At 36.1% G+C, this 20,874-nt stretch overlaps 1 protein-coding gene across 1 annotated transcript in view; it reads right to left on the bottom strand.

Annotated features, from left to right (window-relative positions):
* Positions 1-20,874, bottom strand: part of RASA1 (RAS p21 protein activator 1) — a 50,882-nt gene that overhangs the window by 4,510 nt on the left and 25,498 nt on the right. Inside the window, exons 9-21 of the mRNA XM_064642910.1 lie at positions 16,457-16,535; positions 14,127-14,247; positions 12,822-12,978; positions 11,204-11,291; positions 8,803-8,880; positions 7,617-7,774; positions 7,246-7,322; positions 4,970-5,142; positions 4,614-4,773; positions 4,290-4,432; positions 3,598-3,713; positions 2,615-2,701; positions 303-370 (exon numbers count right to left, since the gene is read on the bottom strand). Of these exons, the coding sequence (XP_064498980.1) occupies positions 303-370; positions 2,615-2,701; positions 3,598-3,713; positions 4,290-4,432; positions 4,614-4,773; positions 4,970-5,142; positions 7,246-7,322; positions 7,617-7,774; positions 8,803-8,880; positions 11,204-11,291; positions 12,822-12,978; positions 14,127-14,247; positions 16,457-16,535 (1,505 nt within the window). The remainder of the gene's footprint in view (positions 1-302; positions 371-2,614; positions 2,702-3,597; positions 3,714-4,289; positions 4,433-4,613; positions 4,774-4,969; positions 5,143-7,245; positions 7,323-7,616; positions 7,775-8,802; positions 8,881-11,203; positions 11,292-12,821; positions 12,979-14,126; positions 14,248-16,456; positions 16,536-20,874) is intronic.

Here is a 20,874-nt window from a genome sequence, read left to right as displayed (position 1 = left end):
ATTTTTTACATTGCTAAATACATTAAGCAATGCTAGACTTTAATTCAAAAAGTTATTATTAAATATCAACAATGCATGTTTCTCTGGACTTTAAAATTACATTGGAGATAACTACAATCAAACCTTTAAGGGAGAAAAGCATACGCCGGCTGTCTTAAGGAGAAGTGAGCCAAGTGACATGGATAACATGACTTTGAACACAGTATTTGAAGAAAATTCATATTTTGCTGCATTAGACATTACAAGCGATTTCATGCCTCCTGCTGTATAAAGTACAGATTCAATCTGAAGCATTTAGTCACCTGAGATGATATTAAACATCCTTGGGTTCAGGATAGCAGGACAAATCAATCGAAGAAAAACAAAGCCACTGAAATGGAAAGAAAATTGCATTTTGTTCCATAGCATTAGAGAATTAATGTAAAATTGGGTAGTCTTCAAGGATTTAAGTTAACAGGGAATCTTGCTGAGACAAACACCAAGCAACCAGAATGTGCTCTGTGAAAATATTAACAAATTAAGATCATCATGCTATGATTCTATGAACTACAAAGCTGAAAGAATAGGCACTCAGATTTCAAGTGAACTGTTGAAATCATGTGGGAAGAACTTAATTGTGAAGTGATAATGAAGCCAATCCCAAAACATGCTGGCTTCAAAAAGGAGGAGCCCCTAGTCTCTGACCTACCAAAAGTTCTCCATTATCTGGCTACTGGGTGTTATCCATCCCACAGCCACTCACTCCCCCAAGCCATCCTAACGAGGAGTGCAGGAGCAGGTGGGCAAAGGGAACATATCTTTTGGCACAACACAGCCTTAGGTCAACTTAGGCTGGTCCATATCCTGATGGCAATACACTCCAGTAGAAAAATAATAAGGGATATGCTACTTTCCTCCATGAAATAATTGCTGCCATCTAGAAAGCTGGAAAAAAAAAATGCGCTCTGTTTTAACTGCAGAACTAGTTCAGTTTGTTTTGCTGAAGCCAGAATAGCCTTCAGCAGCATAAGAAAAACCTAACTTTCTGCTAATACAAAAGTGAAAACCATCCACTCAAGTTAACCTCAACTCCAGCTAACTGCCATACAATGAAGTGACATACAAGCCAACTGAGTAAATCTATAATATCCGTAACTTTGTCCTTGGGCACCTCCAGCAGGCTGGTTTTCACTACAGCAATACCAGACCCTGACCACTTCCTGACAAAGGAGGAAGGGGACCTTACACTACCTTGCCTGTTGATAAGTACGCAGTGATGGAAATGTCCTTATTACTTGAAAATGACAAACACAGTAGTGAGGTTAATGTATCTTCCATATGTCCAAGACACCTAGTATATTCTGTTATAGATGTTCTTTTACATCTATAAGAAACACAAACTAAGGGCTGGTAAGAAAACAGTTCCTGGCCATAGGTTAAGCTAAAGTATTTCCTGTGGTGTGAATTTAAAGCTATGAAGAAGTAATTAATTTTGAAGCCATGGCATATACATCAATCCCTCTTTTAAAGGGCCCAAAGTTGAGGGCCAACAAGGTACAAATCTAGCAGAGACTCTGCTGATAGGGAAGATCTGATACTTCTTACTTTGGTCAACCTGCCTAAATGAAGAATGAGCAAATATCTACATAGGGGTTTAATGACCAGAGAGAAATGGCAGCACCTTCTGACTGATACAGTAGCAAAGATACCAAGACATCAAAAAACTGTCCAGCTACCTCTGAATATTTAATCATTCTTAAACAAAAAGTAGTGCAATAAAAGATAACTGAAGGATCACTGAAGGCTGTGAAACTTTGCACTCTAGAGAGAAATCACTAGTATCCACTTGTGAAAACAGAACACCACAAAAGCAAGCAATCCCGTATTTTTAGCATCCAGAGGAGGCCTTCGGGCAAACCCTGCATGTGAGCTGTGTATCCACTAAGGAAAGACACATGGTCCTCTTTGTTGCTGGGGACGAACACAAAGAGATATGGAATTCACTGCTGACCTTTACAGCCTTCCAGCAGAGGTCAGACCCTCAAAATATGAAGGGCTCTCACAGTAAGAGCAGTCTCCATTTGAAGGCAATGCCCCTTATAAGTATGGAATACAAAATGATAAAAATACAAGCCAAAGACAAATCCTCTGAAAGATTCCTCCAGGGGAGATAAACCTCTGCCAATAATTTAACTGCCTGACACCAGCAAAGATTTTTGTTTGATCTGCCCTGGCAATGAACAGAGAACTTGTGTGTTGCATTGGTTTAATAATGTAGATTGGAGTTTTGATGCTGGTGTGAGTTCAGAAGAGGCAGGCTCAGTAACCTCCTGAAACATTATTAGAGGAGCTCTGGAATGTTTCAACATGACTGGACAGGAGCACCACAAATTCAAAGTTAAAACCTTTAAGTCCAGCTATACTGACCTCTACACTACATCATTTTATTCTGGCAAGCCTCTAAGAACATGACTAAGAATCTAGCAAGCTCATAATCCCTAACTGGGACATTGTGCCTCAGTATCTTAAATGTGCAGGCATGCATAGTTTTGTCACTGAAAGAAACACAGATAAGCACACTGCAGTATGTCTTTAACATCGCTTATTTTCAGAATAAAGTTGACAAGTAACTTACCTAACAACTCTGGTTCTCATGGTGGTATTAGCTGGCCACTTGTTTTGAACAGACTTCTGTAGGCACCCATAAATATACCTCAATGTCCTGTAGAAGTAGTAAGTAATTACTCAAATTACCTCAAATTACTCAAAATCAAACTTACAGAATCAAAAATGCTGGTGAGAAAGGACCTAGAGCAACTTCCTACTTCATGCAGAACTATTACCAACTTTACATTACTAACTTAGATATAAGCTTTAAGTTACCTTTACCTAAGAGTTAATTTATAAGGTAACAAATTTATACATTTTCTAAAGTTTATAGTAAAAAGTAAATTTATAAATTACAGGCAAAACACATTGTATATGCCATTCAATGACCATTCAGATGTGCTGTAAATGTTTTATAATTATCTGTTTCCTGTTCCTGTCTTTTTAAAGAAAAGACAATTTTGATGCTTTAATTTTTTTTCTCTTAACTAAATAACCATTCTTTCCATAAATGAGGGATAGTGTTTAGAAGTTAAGCAACCACTGCAATAGTCCTTGCAGTGGTTATTATTGAGTGCTGCACCATACACTTAAAAGCAGTGCACCTTTCAATGCTAACTTTGCCAGCAGTAACACGAAACTTCCGTGCTACGCTGACGTCTCAAAATTGAGGATTTTTTATACCTTAAAAGCTAATGACACACTGGAAGAAAAACCCTGTGTAGTGTTTCACTTTTTGTGAAAATATGAGATTGATTATTTTTATTATTCTTGTTTTTCCTTGACCTCTTGGGTCTAGTAGCTTTTCCTTAAAAGATAAGCAAGTGTGCAAGAGGCTTTTGTAAAAAGCACTGCTGGAAGTGTTATTTTTCCCCCCCCCCCATCTATATTCCTGTGTATCCATACAGCAATCCTAATATAAATCAGTAAGAACATCATTTTAATGTTCAATGTAATTCACAGAAACAGGAATTTTCAAGTATAAATCTGAACAGAAAAGTACACACTTACGGGGGCAATATCTCTGCAGCCATGAAAATTTTCTCCACCAGTTCTGAAAGTATACTGAGTAGATGTGCCAAATTAGTGTTTACATCTTCATTTTTTTCTAACTTTGAGGGATTTAACTAAAACAAAGAGAAAAAGATTAGTTTTCTTCTCCTCAAGAGAACTACATAAATAGTTTCATAATATTATGCACTGAATACTACTTCAAAGTAAATTAAGTATTTGCTGCTGTACACATCTCTTACAGAACTCACTAGCCTGTTTCAATGACTGGTCAGGAAACGTGAAGAAGCAAAAGTTTTAAGTTCTAATACACATATCTGACTTTTAACAGCTCAGATATTCAGCACTATCCATCTGTGTGACCTTTCTGTCTCTCTCAATCCAAATTTCTGATGACTACCATCCTTTCCACAATGAAGCTGAAGTGAAACACAGAAGTTAGGAGAGCCATTTTCAAAAGGGTTTCAGGATAAATAACCATTATTTAATTAAAAGTTCTACTATGAATATTGTTTGAAGCCAAAATCCAGGGAAAAAAATGTCTTAATGAATTCAGTTCCTACATTTCTAATGTAAACAAACTTTAGTTCTGAGAGATAAATAACTGTTTCTAAAACTAATATTTAATGTTAACAACCAGTAGATAATTGTGTCAACAAACCAAGATGTTTACAAACAGTTCAAGGTATCACCTCACAAGACTGCTTGCTCTCCATTATCTTTAATATGGAGTCTTTCAGTGCGTGATGAACAAAAGTCGTTGCTGTGGCTTTCATATACTGCTCCATAAGTGTGCTTGCTAAAGTGGTGGCACGGAACAAGGTAGTAGCTTCATCTGAAAAAAGAGACAGGAAAGAGAAAAGTTAAGAAAAGGAGGTAACAAAATGAGAGGAAAAATGTGTTAGCTATTCAACATAAATTGTAACTAAAGGAGGAGAAAAAAGGAAGATACTGGAGCCCTTCCTTCCCCACCTGCCCAGAATTCCAGTAAACTTTAGTATGATTTAGTGCAGTACCTTCCATGCTTATCTCCCTGTCATTTAGTGTTCGTAATAACAGGGACTCAAGCTTTTCGTGAAGAAAAATCTTCAATAAAATGCCAGCCAACAGTGTTCTGTCCTGTCCACAAACATGTGATAAGGCATAGACTACATGAAGTTCTTTCTGGAGTATAAGCTGAAAGAAAAAAAACAATTTAAAATATTCAGAAGCTTCTCGTAACATATAACAGCTTTGGAAAAAAATTATATATATATGTGTGTTACTGTAAATATTATTTAATTATGTCAACCAGTGTTACTGAGATCCATCTCTACCAACAAACTAAGTGAGTTTTGACAGATAAACCAAGGAAAGTTAAACAAATTCATACCTCTTTAAATTCACTGTATTCCTCTTCTGGCATGATCTTCTCCATGGAATATCGTGCTCGAACACGCAAAGATCCTGGCTCAATACCCTTTAATGGTACATGGGAACTGAGTTGAAACCACTCATCTGTTGCATGTCCTTTTTGTAATCGGCTTAATTGGCAACGCATAAACACTTAAGAAAAAAAAGCATCGTTCAAGTACGTTATTTCCACCAAAACAGTGTTACTATTGAATAAAAAGCCTGTTTTATTTTCAGCACGTCGTCTTATTTCAGTAAAAAAATATTAGTAAGAGTAAACAAGTTTGCCATCCATATATTAACAGATTCGCTTCAGTGGCTTAACAGAGTCCTGTAAATTGAAGAAATAAGGCATTCTGTAGAGAATGTATAAATTCAAAAATGTCACATGGCTATTGAAATGGCTTCCCTTGTAACACCCAAGTAAGTAGGCAAAAAAGTGCTACCCTGCAAATCCAGGTAGCAGCCTGAAAATAAAAATAGGTGATGTCTAGAATTGACTATTCCCTTTCCAGCCTCTGGCTGACACCACCATCAGGTCTGCTCCTCCATCACTTTATTACTTCTTACTGTTTATTATTAAAGTGTTGTATGGCCTTCCCAAACACTTACATATCTATTTCCTATATACTAACTCCCAGGCTAAGTAACACTTTATGCATATTACATAAAAAATTGGTCTCAAGCACTTGCTGCCTGATAATGAAAGTCAGCTCCAGAATGGGCAAATCAGTAATTGGCCTCTCAGTGGTGTTGGTAACTTGAAATTGCCAAGCAAGATACAGCAGCTGGGAGCATGGGCTCACCTGGAGCAGGTACATGTGTTCCTGAACGGAAGTTCTTTTTTTCACAGAGAAAGGGCCCAGGTACTTTCACAGGCAACACTGTGCTTGTGAAACACCCATCATCCTCCAAGAGGAACCCACAGTTAGTTTCACTAATAGTTTAGCCTGTTAGTCTGCATCTCTCAAGTAAACATTCTCTCTTTCCATGACTCTCAATGAGATCTGCTTTTAATTTCCTCACATGAAAAACAAACAAAAAAACCACAAATTGAATCAGGTTCTGCAAGACCATTCAAAATTAGTTGTAAATGATCTATTTTGGTCAAAGTTTCCCTACAGATTTTACAAAAAAAAACCAAACCAAACCAAACCAAAAAAAACCGCACACACACAAAAAACCCCAACGCCAAATAAACCCCCCACCAATAAATTAGCACTGCGGCACAAGTTACAGGCCAGTAACAAAATATACCCAAACTGAAAAAAACTCTGACAGGCTTTAGAACAGACAGCTCTGAACACAACAGAAAAGAAAAAAATCTTGGAATAAATTTGAAGGGGACAGAGAAGCCATCCTGCCCTGCAGGCATCAAAGAGGAAGCACAGGGCTGAAGCTGCTCAAGAACAAGTATGGTGGGAAACAAGAACAGAAAAAAACAAAACTAAAAACATGTTGTGTGGTAGAGACCTGAACTTAAAAAAAAAAATTTTTTTCTATCTTCAAATTCACATTCTTCAAACCCCTTCTTTTCAAGGAAACTGAAAGATTTTACCATCTTGCTCTTAATTTGCTGGAACAGAAACAAAACCACAGTTAAAGTAGTAGCTGTTTGGGTAACATGAGGAAAAGAAATTATTGGAAACTTGTGTAAAAGGCAGAAGAAAATATGGATCCTGTCCTAATCAAGGTAATACTAACGTAACTTCAGGTTTAAGCCTGAGTGGTAATAAGGGAAGCAGACAGATGAGGTAAAAAAGAAAGAAAACAAAGACATTTTCTTCAGAAACAACCAAGATTATTTTTTTAGTAAAGAATCATATCTTTCCCTTTCTCACTGGAAGGAACCAAAAACCTGAAAAGGAATTCCATGTAGTCAGACTTAAAACTCCATGGAACTCCATTTTATGGAGCAGACTAGTACTGAAAGTTTCTCTTTCCTCTTGCTTCTCTTGCTTTTTGGTAAGCACAGTCATTGTCTGACAATGGTTACTCCAGAGCAGAGCTAGGAAAGGTGCCACGTATACAGGACTGGATTACTGTACATTTTATCACTAAACACCATGCAGATTGTCATTATAAAACCATTAATGGAAAACTTCTTTAGACATCCAAACTATACAAAGACAGAGGTATGATGAGCATAAAAACCAGCCTAAATTTCTTGTGACAGTGCTTGACAAAAGTAAAGAAAACCCACACAGAGTATCCATTGCTGAAACATATAAGCATCTTTTCAGAAAAAATACTTACATATATCTGGATCTTTGCTTTTCTTTGTTTTGTTACTAAGACTTATCTCAAATCTATTAATATCAGATGAAAGATCACTAGGAGAAAAGACAGAGAACCTCAATTAGTACTATACTTGGCTGGCACTTGCACTTTTCCTAATATCATTTCAATCCTCAGCTATCCATATCAGCCAAAGACACTTATATTAACAAAGGTAGTTAGGTGCCTATAAAAAATTCTGCCCATGCAGAATTTGGCTGAAAGGTTGGTGCTGTATAAAGACATAGACAGTATTTTTAAAAATACAGTAAAATAATATAGTGTTAAGAATCTTAAATGCAATGCAAATTACAAGTGAAATTCAATAATTCAAGATGATTAAGACTTACTCAAAGACAAATTCTTCTGACCACACAGGGTTCTGCCCTTCCCTGATGTGCGTTTTTGCTACCTGGACGCTGTTCAGGTAGATGTTACAATATGGATTTGTAAAATGCTTTACTGGGAGCGTATGAGCTTCTTCTACATGCAAAATGAGACTGCTGACCTGAAAAAAAAATAAACAGAATTTATTTTTTGTTGCTAAAGTACAAATACAAAGCATATTAATGAATTTTTTATCCTCTGTGCAGAGATAATGTTAATATGTGAATACTGAACATTTTTAAGAGGCACAAGTGACAAAATAAGAGTAACTAAAGTTCTGAAAACAAATATATTTTTAAGGCATCATGTGTTCTTTTAAAATTATCTTTGGGGCATTAGGATTTTCAAATAACTTTTCTAGGAATAGAAGATTTTACTGAAATCAAGGACTGGCACTTTGAGTAAGAGCCATGGACAATTCCAAACACAATGGTTTATTATTTGATACTTTCCTAACAGATTATGTAAAATTCTCTTGTGCAACCCATTACATTGTACTCCTTTATGTAGATGAGCATTGTCTTTGCCTTTTGCTTTGCTTTTGCAGTCTGAAGATTCCAATTTCACCGGCCACTTCATCTGTTAATTCACCTAATTTAGTTCATTTATTAGAAGTATCCAAACATTTTTAATGTTCACAACTAAATGTTGTATTTTATTCCTTTTTATTCCTTTTCTTTATTCTTTTCTCTACTACCTATAAAAAACAACTACATTCAATGTTCCTAAGATTTAAAAATACGAGGAATTCTTGAAGTACTTCCCCATTATTCTGCAATCATTACAGACTTAAATGTGTAAGACTGACTGTCCTCTGTCTCTGAGGAAATTCCAGCACTTTCAAACGCTGAGAGAAATTAAAGCTCAAGAATGTTCAGGCATGTACGTGTTATTGAAAATTAAATCATTATTTAAAGGAGTACTTTATTTACATGTCATATACATTTTTATAAAATTTGTTCACATGCCATATAGATTTTCGAAGTTTCCCATATGAGGCACATTTTTGAAGTTGCTGACATCTTTACACTTTTATTCAGGATTTACTTCTACTGAAAGGAAAAGTCTGAGATTTATCCATATCATTTCGCAACGAAGAGGCAAAACACTCCTCCACATGCACCACCAACCCCACAATATCAGCTTCACCTGACGCAGGCGCTTATTTGATGTTCCTGGACTGGTTTTTCTTAAACTGCAAAACATCTGCAGAGCTTTCATCCAGTCCTAAAAGAGAAGGACACAGAATCGTGAAACGGAACCAAGTCAGACACAGCTTCTTGCAGTGGAACAGATACAGAAGAGTATCTGAAATTTCACTTTAGCTTAGCAAAACCTAGGTTTCCTGTAATTCCAAAGTACACATTTGAATATTAAAGCAAATTTCTTATCTTTACTGAGCAAAACCTCATAAAGGATTTGCAAACCTGAACCACTTTCTCTTTTATAACTATCAAGCATTACTAATGGACATACAGTGTGACCTTTACCAATCTTCCAGTCTAGCGATACTACATGAAATTACAAATTGTATAAAAAATTAAGCAAAACTTTTTTGCTTCTGAGAAAATTACATTTAACAAGTCAAACTGGTCTGATTATTCTCTCCAGTACTCCTGTATGGCAGTCATAACACTGTGTATACTTCAAACAAAAACTAAAACATTAACAGAGAAACACAGAGCATATATCAAACATTCCCCAGTTTGCTCACAAAAGCATACAGCAGAGTGGATGGATGGATGGATTCCATTCTGGTCATAGAAATAAACAGTTTGTCTAACACCAAACTGCCTGCAGAACCTTTGTCTATATATTTATTTTTTTATAACAAATAAGCTGCTAAGAGGCATTGTCAACTTGCCAGGTCACCTCTGAAAAAGTCACCCCAGTGTGAAAAAGCTAACAGGGAAGCTTTACAACGGGCCTTTGGAAGGTGGAAGATATGTTATAGCTTCATTCTCTAGTTTCTGTCCCCCAACCATTAAATTTTGTATATTTCTTGTGAAGCATAAAATTCAGGTTTTGAGCAACAGCCTTCTTAAGTCTGTATCTCAAAGATCTGCCATCCACTCTCAAAGTACAATTTAACAATGTCATTAAAACCCCCCCAACCCTGCTTCAATCTTACCCCTCGCAATATCCTTCACATTTTAAAAATACAGCAATATGTACTGCAGCTATTCTCAGCTAGACCACCTTGTGAGTCAGGCTTCTGCTTTCAAATCCTTCCACGGAAGGAAAAGCTTTCAGCTACACACCACGAAGTTTCTATTCTTCTATGAAATGTTACACAGTAAAGAAAGCTGAGCTTTCTTGAAAGAAATATCTGTAAACTTTTCTGGGCCAAAGCCATGTTATAAAGAAACCTGAAACAATTGCATTTTGTATAAATACAGTGAAACAGCCTGTTAAGAAGATCAAAACCAAAAGAGGATTATACTAAATGTCCAGGAAACAAGACAGGATCATTCTGTCTTCAACACATTCTTAATTCTTCTACTTTTTAGAACACAAAAGATTTTACAGATGTGACAAAAATTAATGTGCAGTAAGGGGCATGGACATTAATTTATATATTCTCAATTACTATACAAAACACTGCATCTCAAAGACAGTACAGTGAAAGCTGTGTGACAAATGTGACTACACAATTCTGATGGCATCTCAGCTAATTCCACAAATTTGCATTCATTTAACAGGAAAATTTATGCTTTACTTTATATACAGCACAAGAAAAATACTGTATTTCTATAGGCTTCATGCTCTGGTGAATAGCAGTCTATTATAAGTGCTCTAAACAGTTTTAATTCCATTCAAACAAAATCAAATGCAAAGCTTAAACTTCTGATGCAACAGGTATACTTCAGATCTGAGGGCTTTCAGAGCTTAAAACTTAATAAATAAGAACATCGTGTCATTTTAGATATCCTCTCCTGCTGGAAAATGAGTTTCAGAGAAGTAGGCTCCTATCTCACAATTCTTAATCAGTGAACATAACTGTTAAGAGAGCAAGTAACAAAAGGATACCATATAAAACCAGAAAACTTTATGTTTTATGCACCAGCAGGGTCCAAGATTATGAACAACTACCAATTTATAAACAGGACGAACAACTGCAAAAGACAGGTGTTCAATATACTTTGATCATTGAGCACACATGCATGCATTAGCATTTCATTTCACTTTATTTATTTCAGTCTAAAGTAAAAGTGTTACTTACTATGCTGGAAAAGTCCTAGAGAGTGAATTGAACTATGTCAAGAAATGTATATGTTCTTCAAAAACACAGAATGGAAAATAATAGAAGTTCAGTCCATGGGACCTGACTAGAATTTGTCCAAACAAAAACCCTAAAGAGCACGTAATATAGATGCTGGATTCTCAGCACAAACCTCTTCCCTGACAAGTCTGCTACTACTCCATGTTAGCACCTCCTAATATAGCCACTAAGTACTTGTGATAACGCTTCCTGTTTCAGAAGGGCAACATCATTAAACAGCACAAGACAAAAAGTTACTTTTTTACACTTAGCAACAAAAGCTCTCACCTGTGCTTGTTCTGGAGTTTCGCCTGCAAAGTAAAAGATGTAATGCTCTTCACTAAAGTGCTGAACTACTATCTGAAAACAGTTTGGCCTTAAAAATAAACAAAACAAAAACGTAAGTTTTATTAATCTTCACATATTAACGGACATCTTCCCTTGATCTGTGCCAAAACAAAGTTTACACTGAATTAACAGATTTCTGCTGTTTGTCTGTAAGGAACACTGCATATTCCATCAATTTTTGTTCGTCTACATGTCATCATCACAACACGAAAAGAGAAAGAACTCCAATGAAAAGATTCCTCAGGCCCTTCAAAACTCCTTCAGAGTATTGATAAATTTTTAGAATGTTCTGTACTGAACAGGCATGTATACTGACTTACAGTCAGAGGAAAAAAACCAGCCATCTGAAAAAACTTATCAACAAGGACTATTCCTAGAGAGTTTAAAAGCAGCAGAGGTTCAGCATTAGTTCACAAGCAGTTAATCATACATTAAGGATTTGTTCTTTCAGGAAACAATATTAACTTAGAAAATCCCCTATCTGAATGTGTCCCATAGCTCTCATGACGAATGCAGTATGTACTGGACCACATACCAAACATTAGTGTATGTGACACAAAACTATACAACTTTAAATGTCACAGAAGTACCGACTTCACTGTACTGATGAGGAAACAGCAAAGGCAGTTTTCTACCAGTTACCTGAAGTGCAGGAAGAACTTTGTCTCAGCTCTAAGTTCATCACTAACAGCTTCCTAAGTTGCTCCTACACACCTGTGGTATCACCTAGTGCCCAACTACACTCTAAGCCACAACACAGGGTTTCTTGAAAGCTGTTCAAGAAACATAACCAAAATGTTCCTTTATTACAATATACACCAAAGCTTCCTGCATAATTGTCAACCTACATAAGGAACGTATCAGTAATTTTTTTAGATACTCTTTATCTACATACATGCTCCTCATTCCAGTATTTAGATGGAGGGTTTTTTTCAAAATTATTGAAAAGATTTTAAAAGAACCCAAACAGATAAAAAAACCCACCAGTCTTTGCAGCTTAGGAAATGCCACTAATTTTAAGCATGTCTTGATGTTTTTTCACAAAAATAAACAGAAGGTGAGTATGTATAATTTTTAATAAATACTGAGATCCTTAGGATAACCAGAATTTCTAATTTCTATCATTGATTATATAAGTAAATGCACTTATTTCTTCTATAAAACACTATAATACAGGCCAGTGGAGCTGTTTTTGTAACTACCAATGAACAAATATGTAAACTCTTTCTTGGTAATTACTAATAATATCTGAAATACTTTTGATTCTCAGCATATTTTGAACATCAAAATATTACAGGATATAATCTTCACATCAAATCTTATCTCTGAATATAGTAACTATGCAAAAAAATTTTCCTGTGGATGTTTGATCATATGAACTAGTTTACTACTAAGTTGGTCAAATGTAACAAAAGTACTCATACAGAAAAGCACTTACAGACTTCATCTAACTGGGTTAGTTTTCAAAGACCTACCAAAAGAATGTACAACTTTTTGAATTGACAAAATTCTTTATCAATTCTTGGTTCAATACGATTAAAAAAAGCCAGTGTCCTACCTGCCAAACAAACTGTCATGTACTCCATAGACGGAACACACACTAAGGTCTATTAGTCCTTTGGGTTTTGTGGCTCGTTTTTCACTCTCAAAATAAATAAGCTGGGCATCATTCCCCTCTAATATAAAGTACAAGTTTTTCCATCTTTTTCCTTTACCTGTACAAGAGTCAAGAAAAAAGTTATAGTACTTTTTAAAAGAACATGTAAATTTTGTACATGAAGAAAAGAAAAGAGGGCAGTACAGTTTTTGCCAAATTCCAAACACAAGAACAATGTACAGGTAATCACGCGAGTTATAAAATCAGCATACATACTCAATTTTACACAACATGACAAAAACCAGACCCTCTTCGCACATGCAGGTAGAGTTGCAAAAGGTTCCTTACACATTTTCAGGATTAAGCAAGTGCCTATGAGCTGCCTGAACAGTGAGCTCCTATCACTGTTCTGACTGTATCTACACAGATTGCAAATAATAACAGTGTAGATCAAATTCATTATATTTTTATTACTAAATAGACTCTTGATATGAGAAGGTTACTCCTAAACTCTGATCAATGTTTAACAGATTGCATTACAGCATCTTAAAGCAGTATGGCTGAACAACAGAAATGGAAATATATTGTATGCAAACTTAAATCAGAATCAAGCCCCAAACACAACCATATCTAAGAATTTAGCTGGTTCCACATATATAAATACAAACATTTAATGAAAATATACTTTATTTAGTGAGTTTGAACACTACCTTGATAAGGATGCATAGTTTTTGTGCTGTGGTCTGATTTTTTTCAGAACTGCCAACCAATATTTTTATACTGTATGTAATTTCAGGTATCATGTCCTTCTATTCTCAAACTACTTAAGGAAAGATCTTTCATCCTCCTCACACACTTTCTAGAACCTTTTGTCCACTTCAATTTTGCTCTTTCTAGTACCATTACTACACTAACCTCACTAAGTATGCGTGTTCAACTAGGAGGTGCTGACCTCCACCCTCTGGTGACCAGCAATAGGGCACAAGGAAATAGAATGAAGCTGCAGCAGGGGAAGTTCAGGCTGGCAAAAGCTGAGAAGGCACCTCATCCTTGGAACAGGCTCCTCAAGGAAATCCTTGCAGCAACATGCCTGTCAGGGTCAAGGAGCATCTGGACAATGCTCTTAGTCATGTGGTTTTGCTTTCAGTAGACTCATGAGGAGCACGATCCTTATGGGTCCTTTCCCATTTAAAATACTCTATGATTTTGCGATCCTTATCTGATTTTTTTAAGAATAAAAAAGTAATAGAAGCAAACATAACTCACTTTTTTTCAGAAGATAACCTTTTTTGACAATATTTTTGTAAAATGCATCCTTTGTTTTCCGACGAATTGTATTGTAGATTTCTCTTCCTTCCACTGTATCATTAAGCACTTGTTCTTGGTGCTGGAAAACATGTAAGAAAAACATACTTTAAGCTTGGAAACTGCCATTAAAAAATGTATACTATGAAGTTGCAACCAGGATCATCTTACTGAATGCTACCAACTCAGTACTATTGTTCTCTCATGTATTTTAGCAAAGCAATATAATATTTCATACAAAACACTTGTTAGAAATGTAATATAACTATTTCCATATTTCCAGAATGGACAGAAAAAAGCAGGATCTTTCACTCTGATTTCTGTTAAATTTATTTATGCAAGTCTTTAAAGATATATCTAGCTTCTAGCTAGATGTCTAGTCATGGACCCAAGTAATCATGGATAAACTCTGAAGCAACAAAAATGGTGCAGAACCAACTCACTCAAAGTGGCACAGTCCTTCATTAATCTCATTAGAACTCACATGTCCTAACTGAGCAGAACTCAAGACAAGAGAAAAAAACAGAAACAGGAAACAGAAAAAGGATAAATTCACACAGAAAATGGCAGGATCTGGAAATGCAAGTAATAAACAAGAATAGCCAAAACCAAAGCTAAGTCTGACCTTACCAAGTAAGGTGATGAGCAGAAGTTCTTTATCCATAAGAAAACATGAAAAGCAAGACTGTCAAGCAGTGAGAACAGAACTGAGATGATGTCCATAACATCATCTCAACACAAGGAGCAGTGCACAAAACAACAAATCTAGCAACAAATATTTTTAAGTAAATTTCATATTAGACGTGGGAAGTCAATCAGACCGACCCTAAAAGAAAGCAAAACTTGAGAATTTTTTTCCCCTCAAAATGGAGCGTAGTGGTATGTGAAAGGGAGGTACACAAAGCAGAACATTAACTGCACCACTGACCACTAAATTTTGAAACAAAGTCACAAGTGTATCTGGCTAGTTTAAAAGGATCTGAAGTACTCTCACATGGAGAATTAGTCAGTGCAAAGTTTATTAATACAAGAACTGTAAGCACATATGCAAAAAGCTAAAATGAAGAGTTACTGCTGTGATTCAAGAGGAATGATAGAACATGAGGAAAGTTACTAGTAAAGTGTTTCAAGGAGCAGTGTTGGAATTCATATTTGCCTTCTGTTCCAACCACATTAATAAGCATGAGTTAACAGCAGCAAACAATAGGGAAGCACTGAGGACACAAACAGAGTTTGCTTGTGGGAGGTGGTGAGTGATGGCCTTTGCATCACCCCACCACCCCTTCCTTTGCTTATTAAACTGTATTTATCTCAACCCAGGAGTTCTTTTTCTTTTGCCCCTATCCCACAGGAATAGGGAGTGAGCAAACTAAGGTGTGGGTCCTTGGCTGCTCACCAGGGTCAACCCACCACAGAAAACTACATGTATTCTAGGATATTTGTTAAGTGCTCTCCTCAACAAGAAAGGGAATTACCCATGACATGGTACTCTAAACTATTCTGGTCCACTGTGTTCAAGAAAGGCAAGTTCACACCAAAACTGGTGGCAGCAGGGCAGCTACAAGAACATTACAGAAAGTGACAGGATCAGCTTTGGTGTGCTTAGCTTGGTGAACAGAAGAAATGTTCTCGTATTAATATGAAAGATCTCCCAAAGGGATATGAACTGACTGTAACTTTATTTAGGGAGGACAGGAAGGCAAATTTGTAACCATTGAAACAGGAAAGCTTGGGAACAAAGGAGGAATAAAATATGCATGTAAATGTTACAACTAAATATAAGCTCAGGAAAACCTACATGACGTGGTGTGCTTATTACTAGTGGTCTCTCAGAATCAACATCTGCTATGGGGCAAGGGTGCTCCAGAACAAATGCTGCAATCCCAGCCCTGAAATCATCCCTGAAGCTTTTCTGTGGGTACAGGTTTCCTCTGACAGGAGAAAAAACCCAGACACAGAAGAAAGGAGGGCAGACTGGTTCCCTTAGTCCCTAATGTGGGACTAAGTCACAGCATGGTTGAGCCAGGGACCAGAGCAAGGGGCACAGAGCAGAGGCTGAACACCTAACAGGACAGAGTGAGCTTACCATATTTTCTGCTGACTACAAGCCAACCTTTGGTACGTGAATGCATTTGAGGATAAAATAAAAAGAAACAGACCAGCTGAAAACATTAAAACTGGAGATGAAGCTGTTTAACTACCTGTATCTCTGCTGTAATGCAGCTCATAAACTGATTTGATAATGTTCAGTATGTAACTTCAACATTAAACACTCAGAGATGAAATCTTACCTGCATTGGAACAGGATCTTTTAGGTAATATCCTTCAACAATCTGTTCTTTTCTATAGTGCTCAATGATGTCAGCAATACTGTTTCAATAAGAAAAAGAAGATTGAAATGTTAAACTCATTAATTTTTCCTCTGTTTGACAGTCTGCTTTTCCATACAACCATACAAAACTTTCTCACAGAGTTTTAATAAAATCAAGTGTTAATCATCATAATCTTCCTTGTAGCAATGAGAATTTGCTAATATACTGAAGTCAAGAAAGTTCACAAAACCGTATTCAGCACATATTAATTCTAAACTCTGCAAAATATTTTAATGAGTTGCTTAAAATGCCAAATGAGGCCATTGCACTTTCCACATTTAAGTAGCACATGTGCATTACCCACTTTCCAACTAGGCTGAAAATTGCTATTTCATTGGCAATAATTTTCCAGGTCCTAGAGTAACTAGGGAAGGAGAACGGAAGATACTCAAAGTGCAATCTCTTTCTAGGCTGTGTGTGCAAAGGTAACAAACAAGGCATGTGTTCAACACAGGAACAATAGTTGATACTGTAAAAGTAACCTCAAAAACTTCTACATAAAGCTATATCAAGGCATCTTAGTTCACTTTTCTTTCCCTGTAATTCTAAAGCTATGAACTAGTGCAAGCTTGATATAACAATCTTCCCACACGTACTTCTAGTTTTCAGGTATATAGAATGACATGAATTTCTGTTTCAGTTTCAGTGAAATCAAATAATTAATTTCAATTATATCTGAGCTGCATAAGCCGTTTTCTGCATAAGAATTTAAACTGTGTAACATGACATAAAATAATGACTTGGTCATTTTTTTTAACAATAGCTACTGCCAACGTTTTGTAATCAATCAAACAGCATTGCATAACTTTTATCTCTCATTTAATCAGGACTGCCGTGACCATCAATGCATCCTCTCCGTCCTTGATTAAAAACGCCAGTGTAAGGAGCAGGTGCCTAATTTCTTCCTACTTTTTAATATGGGTTGAAGGACAAACTCAGTTGTATTTTAAAACTCCTTTTCTAGTTAAGAGTACCATATAGACAGACTCCATGCCTTGATGGAGGCTCTACAGCCTCTGCTCCCACTCAACTCAGATGGTCACCTACCTTACCTCTACAACAGCTCAAATGCCTGAATGCTGAAACGAAGATACCAGGTATCTCCAGACATGTACACTACAGAATGTGAATCTGCAAGTGACCAGAGCTATCTAATGTGTGTAACATGAAGCATAAAATCACACTGACCACAAAACTTATCTAGGGGAAAATGAATCATAGCCTTCTTCAGCATTTGACAGGAACAGAAATCCTACTTATACAAACCACGTAAAGGAAGGCATAAATAACCCTGGATTAAAAAAAAAAACACAATAAAACAAAAAAACCCCACAAACAGACAAAAAAACCCACAAAAAACCAAACAAAAAACAACTAAACTGCTAGACTTGGTTTTATAAGACATAAATAGAAATGGATCTCAATACTACATTACAGTTACTTTGGTAATTTTAAAATGCTCAGCATAGGGCTTATTACATTCCCCAGATCTCAGCTACTTGCATGATTTGAAAAGTATCTCACCATCGTGAACAGTATGGTTTTTTTAAGTATGATTTGAAAGTTATTACAACAGCAAACATTTCAAATAACAAAGAATACAGAAAGCAGTACTAAGTGATACCAATTCTATACACTATTAAATTACAAAGACAAAAAACATTAAACCCATATCATTCAGCTCATCACAATACAATCAATCTACCAGTTGAATCAAAATTATCTTCCAGTTGTCTATTAAACTTTCAAATTGTGCTGTCTATCAAAATTCAAGGTAACTTGAAAGCTTGTTCACTCTATAAACTATTGAGTCAATGTTTTTTAAGTTTTCCTTTGACACAGAATCTCTAGAAACAAAGAATCATCTCTAATTTTATAGCTTTTACTGAATGCCACCTGTTACACAGGTTAAATTTTGGAAGAAGGCAGATAGAGGAAATGAAAGGACAGAAAAAGGGCCTGGTATGCTTTTCCTAACCACATGTTCTAAAATTAGAAAAATTACTGAAACACTAATAAATGCTTATCTTCTACAAAGCAATTTACATAAAGAATGTTGGGAGCACGCACAAAAGGAGCAGGTTACTGGAAAAAATTAAGTCGGCCTACGTAGCAAAGAATATGAAATGATCACCCAAGATAAATTCTTCTGGAATACAAGAAGACATACTGTTGCTTTTATAGGCTATTGTGATTCCAGTCCCACATTTTGACATACAAAATATCCAATAAATAAAACAACTTCTTTTGGTTTGTGTTTCCTTACTATACTTACTTTTTACTTTTATATGGAAAATCTTAGTCTACCATTTATTGATACTATAACTGTAATCAGTACTCTGCAAACAAAGAGCGGGTTGGTTTCATTTTATCTTTTGTCCCAATTACAATCGCCAAACTGTAAGAGAATACGAAAAATACTATCAAGGATGATTTTGTAAAGATCTAATCAGATTTCAAAGGAGATACTTTGAGAGCACTTATGAAACAGCTTAATATAAAAAAGCTTATAGTTAATGGACACTGTCAAACAGATGCAGGTAACCAAGAAGCAGCACTTCTCAGAGCCAAAATTTTCACCTTGAAGAAAAGCACTACATTTTACAGAATCCAGGATGAACTCACTGCACCAAGAAATGCTTGTAGTCTCATTACCTTGCACATAAACCCACGCTTTTCATATTTCTGTTCTGGATTCAATACCTATTGTTCAATTTCAGACTCTTCTGATTAGTCAATACAACAAAACCACATTAGTCTTCCCATGTTAAAATACTTCTTACAGTGTCCACATTATTGAACTAGTACAAGAATTTAAAATCCCACAAAGTTATTCACTTTTTCCTGCTCCTTAATTCATGCCATCTGCAGTAGATCTTACATCACAGAATTTGGGCAAGTTAGCATCTTCATTTTGGGGCCTTATCCTGCACTGCATTCTTCATCACGTTTGAATTTCCAGCAAATTTACTAACCTGCCACACATACTAAGTTGGACTGAATGTGATTACAGTAGTAATCTTCCAAAACATGCAACAAAACTGAATCAGATTCTCTTTCACAGTGAGGAAGATCTCTGGAAACTAAGTACCAAAATACTAAAAAAAAAAAAAAAAAAAAAAAAAAAAAAAAAAAATGCTTAAAGCATTCTGTCATAACTTACTGCTACTTAACTTCACAATTTAGTTTTCTGTTCAACACCATAGAATCTCCTTCAGACAAATGTAATCCATGCCTTAAGTAAATCCAGCAGAATTGTAATAACTTCATGTAGTAACTTTCTGAAGTAACACTATTTAATGCTGCAAAACCATTTGAGCCTAATAAGAGTTCCACTAACTTGCTGATAAATTTGACATCACCTAGGGTGAGGGCTCCTGGCCTATCATCCTCCTAATAAGCCATGTAATTAGAAAATGTGCAAAAGAGCATTTACCTTCACAAAAGGCTGACACTGCAGCTCGCCTGGTTTTCAATGAGGATGTCTGGAGGCCAGACTGATTAATGAAGAAGGTATTCAAGCAGCCTAGGTGTGGCACAGGCATAGGTTCATAAGGGTCCAATTGTTTAGCCTCAAACCATCGTCCATGTGAAGTCATATGACAAAGTCCACTGAACTTCTTAGTGAGGAGACCTCGATATTTTCTCAGACACACCAGCTGCTGGATGTCTACCCACTCAGAAGCCAAGCTGGAAGTGAGAGAAATTCTCTACTGGGATGAAGAATGCCCTGGTTCTAAGTGACCAAGACTGGAAAAATGTTGATTTTTTGAGGCAGGCAATGACCTCCATCAAAAGAGGAAGGCAAGTTTTCTCTACTGAGAAGTCTTCCACCTACAGGAACTCTAAAAACAAGACTACCAAGGATGGAGCTGTACTGATAGCTTCTTCCACAAAAGGGGACACACATCTTGTTATTTCTCTTTCTTTTTGTACAAATTACTATATTTTTGCACCAATGGCAGAACAAGTACATCTCAAATTTGCTCTCTGAACTGATCTGTATTTCTTTTCCAGGTATAGCACACATATTAAAATGCAATTTAATAACTTTTTCTAACAATGAAGATGTTTTTCCCCTTTCTTGTGAATACCCATTTCTATCATTTGAAAATTCTAATGATTGTCTCAGATAAAATGAACATTTCTATTATCCCTTTTCAAATAGCCAAGAACACTCTGAGTAGTTTCCCAGCTACTTCCAACAGAGAGCATTCTCCTAATTACAGATCCAGAGTCTATGGATCCACATGACCCTTACAATCCACAACTTACAGTGTGACTGAACTGGTCTGCAGAAGGACTAATACTTCAAGAGAAAAAAGGTACACTGGGGC

This window comes from Pseudopipra pipra, chromosome Z (assembly GCF_036250125.1).
Source record: "Pseudopipra pipra isolate bDixPip1 chromosome Z, bDixPip1.hap1, whole genome shotgun sequence".
In the NCBI taxonomy this organism is placed as follows: Eukaryota; Metazoa; Chordata; class Aves; order Passeriformes; family Pipridae; genus Pseudopipra; species Pseudopipra pipra.
This window is presented reverse-complemented; position numbering and strand designations above follow the sequence as displayed.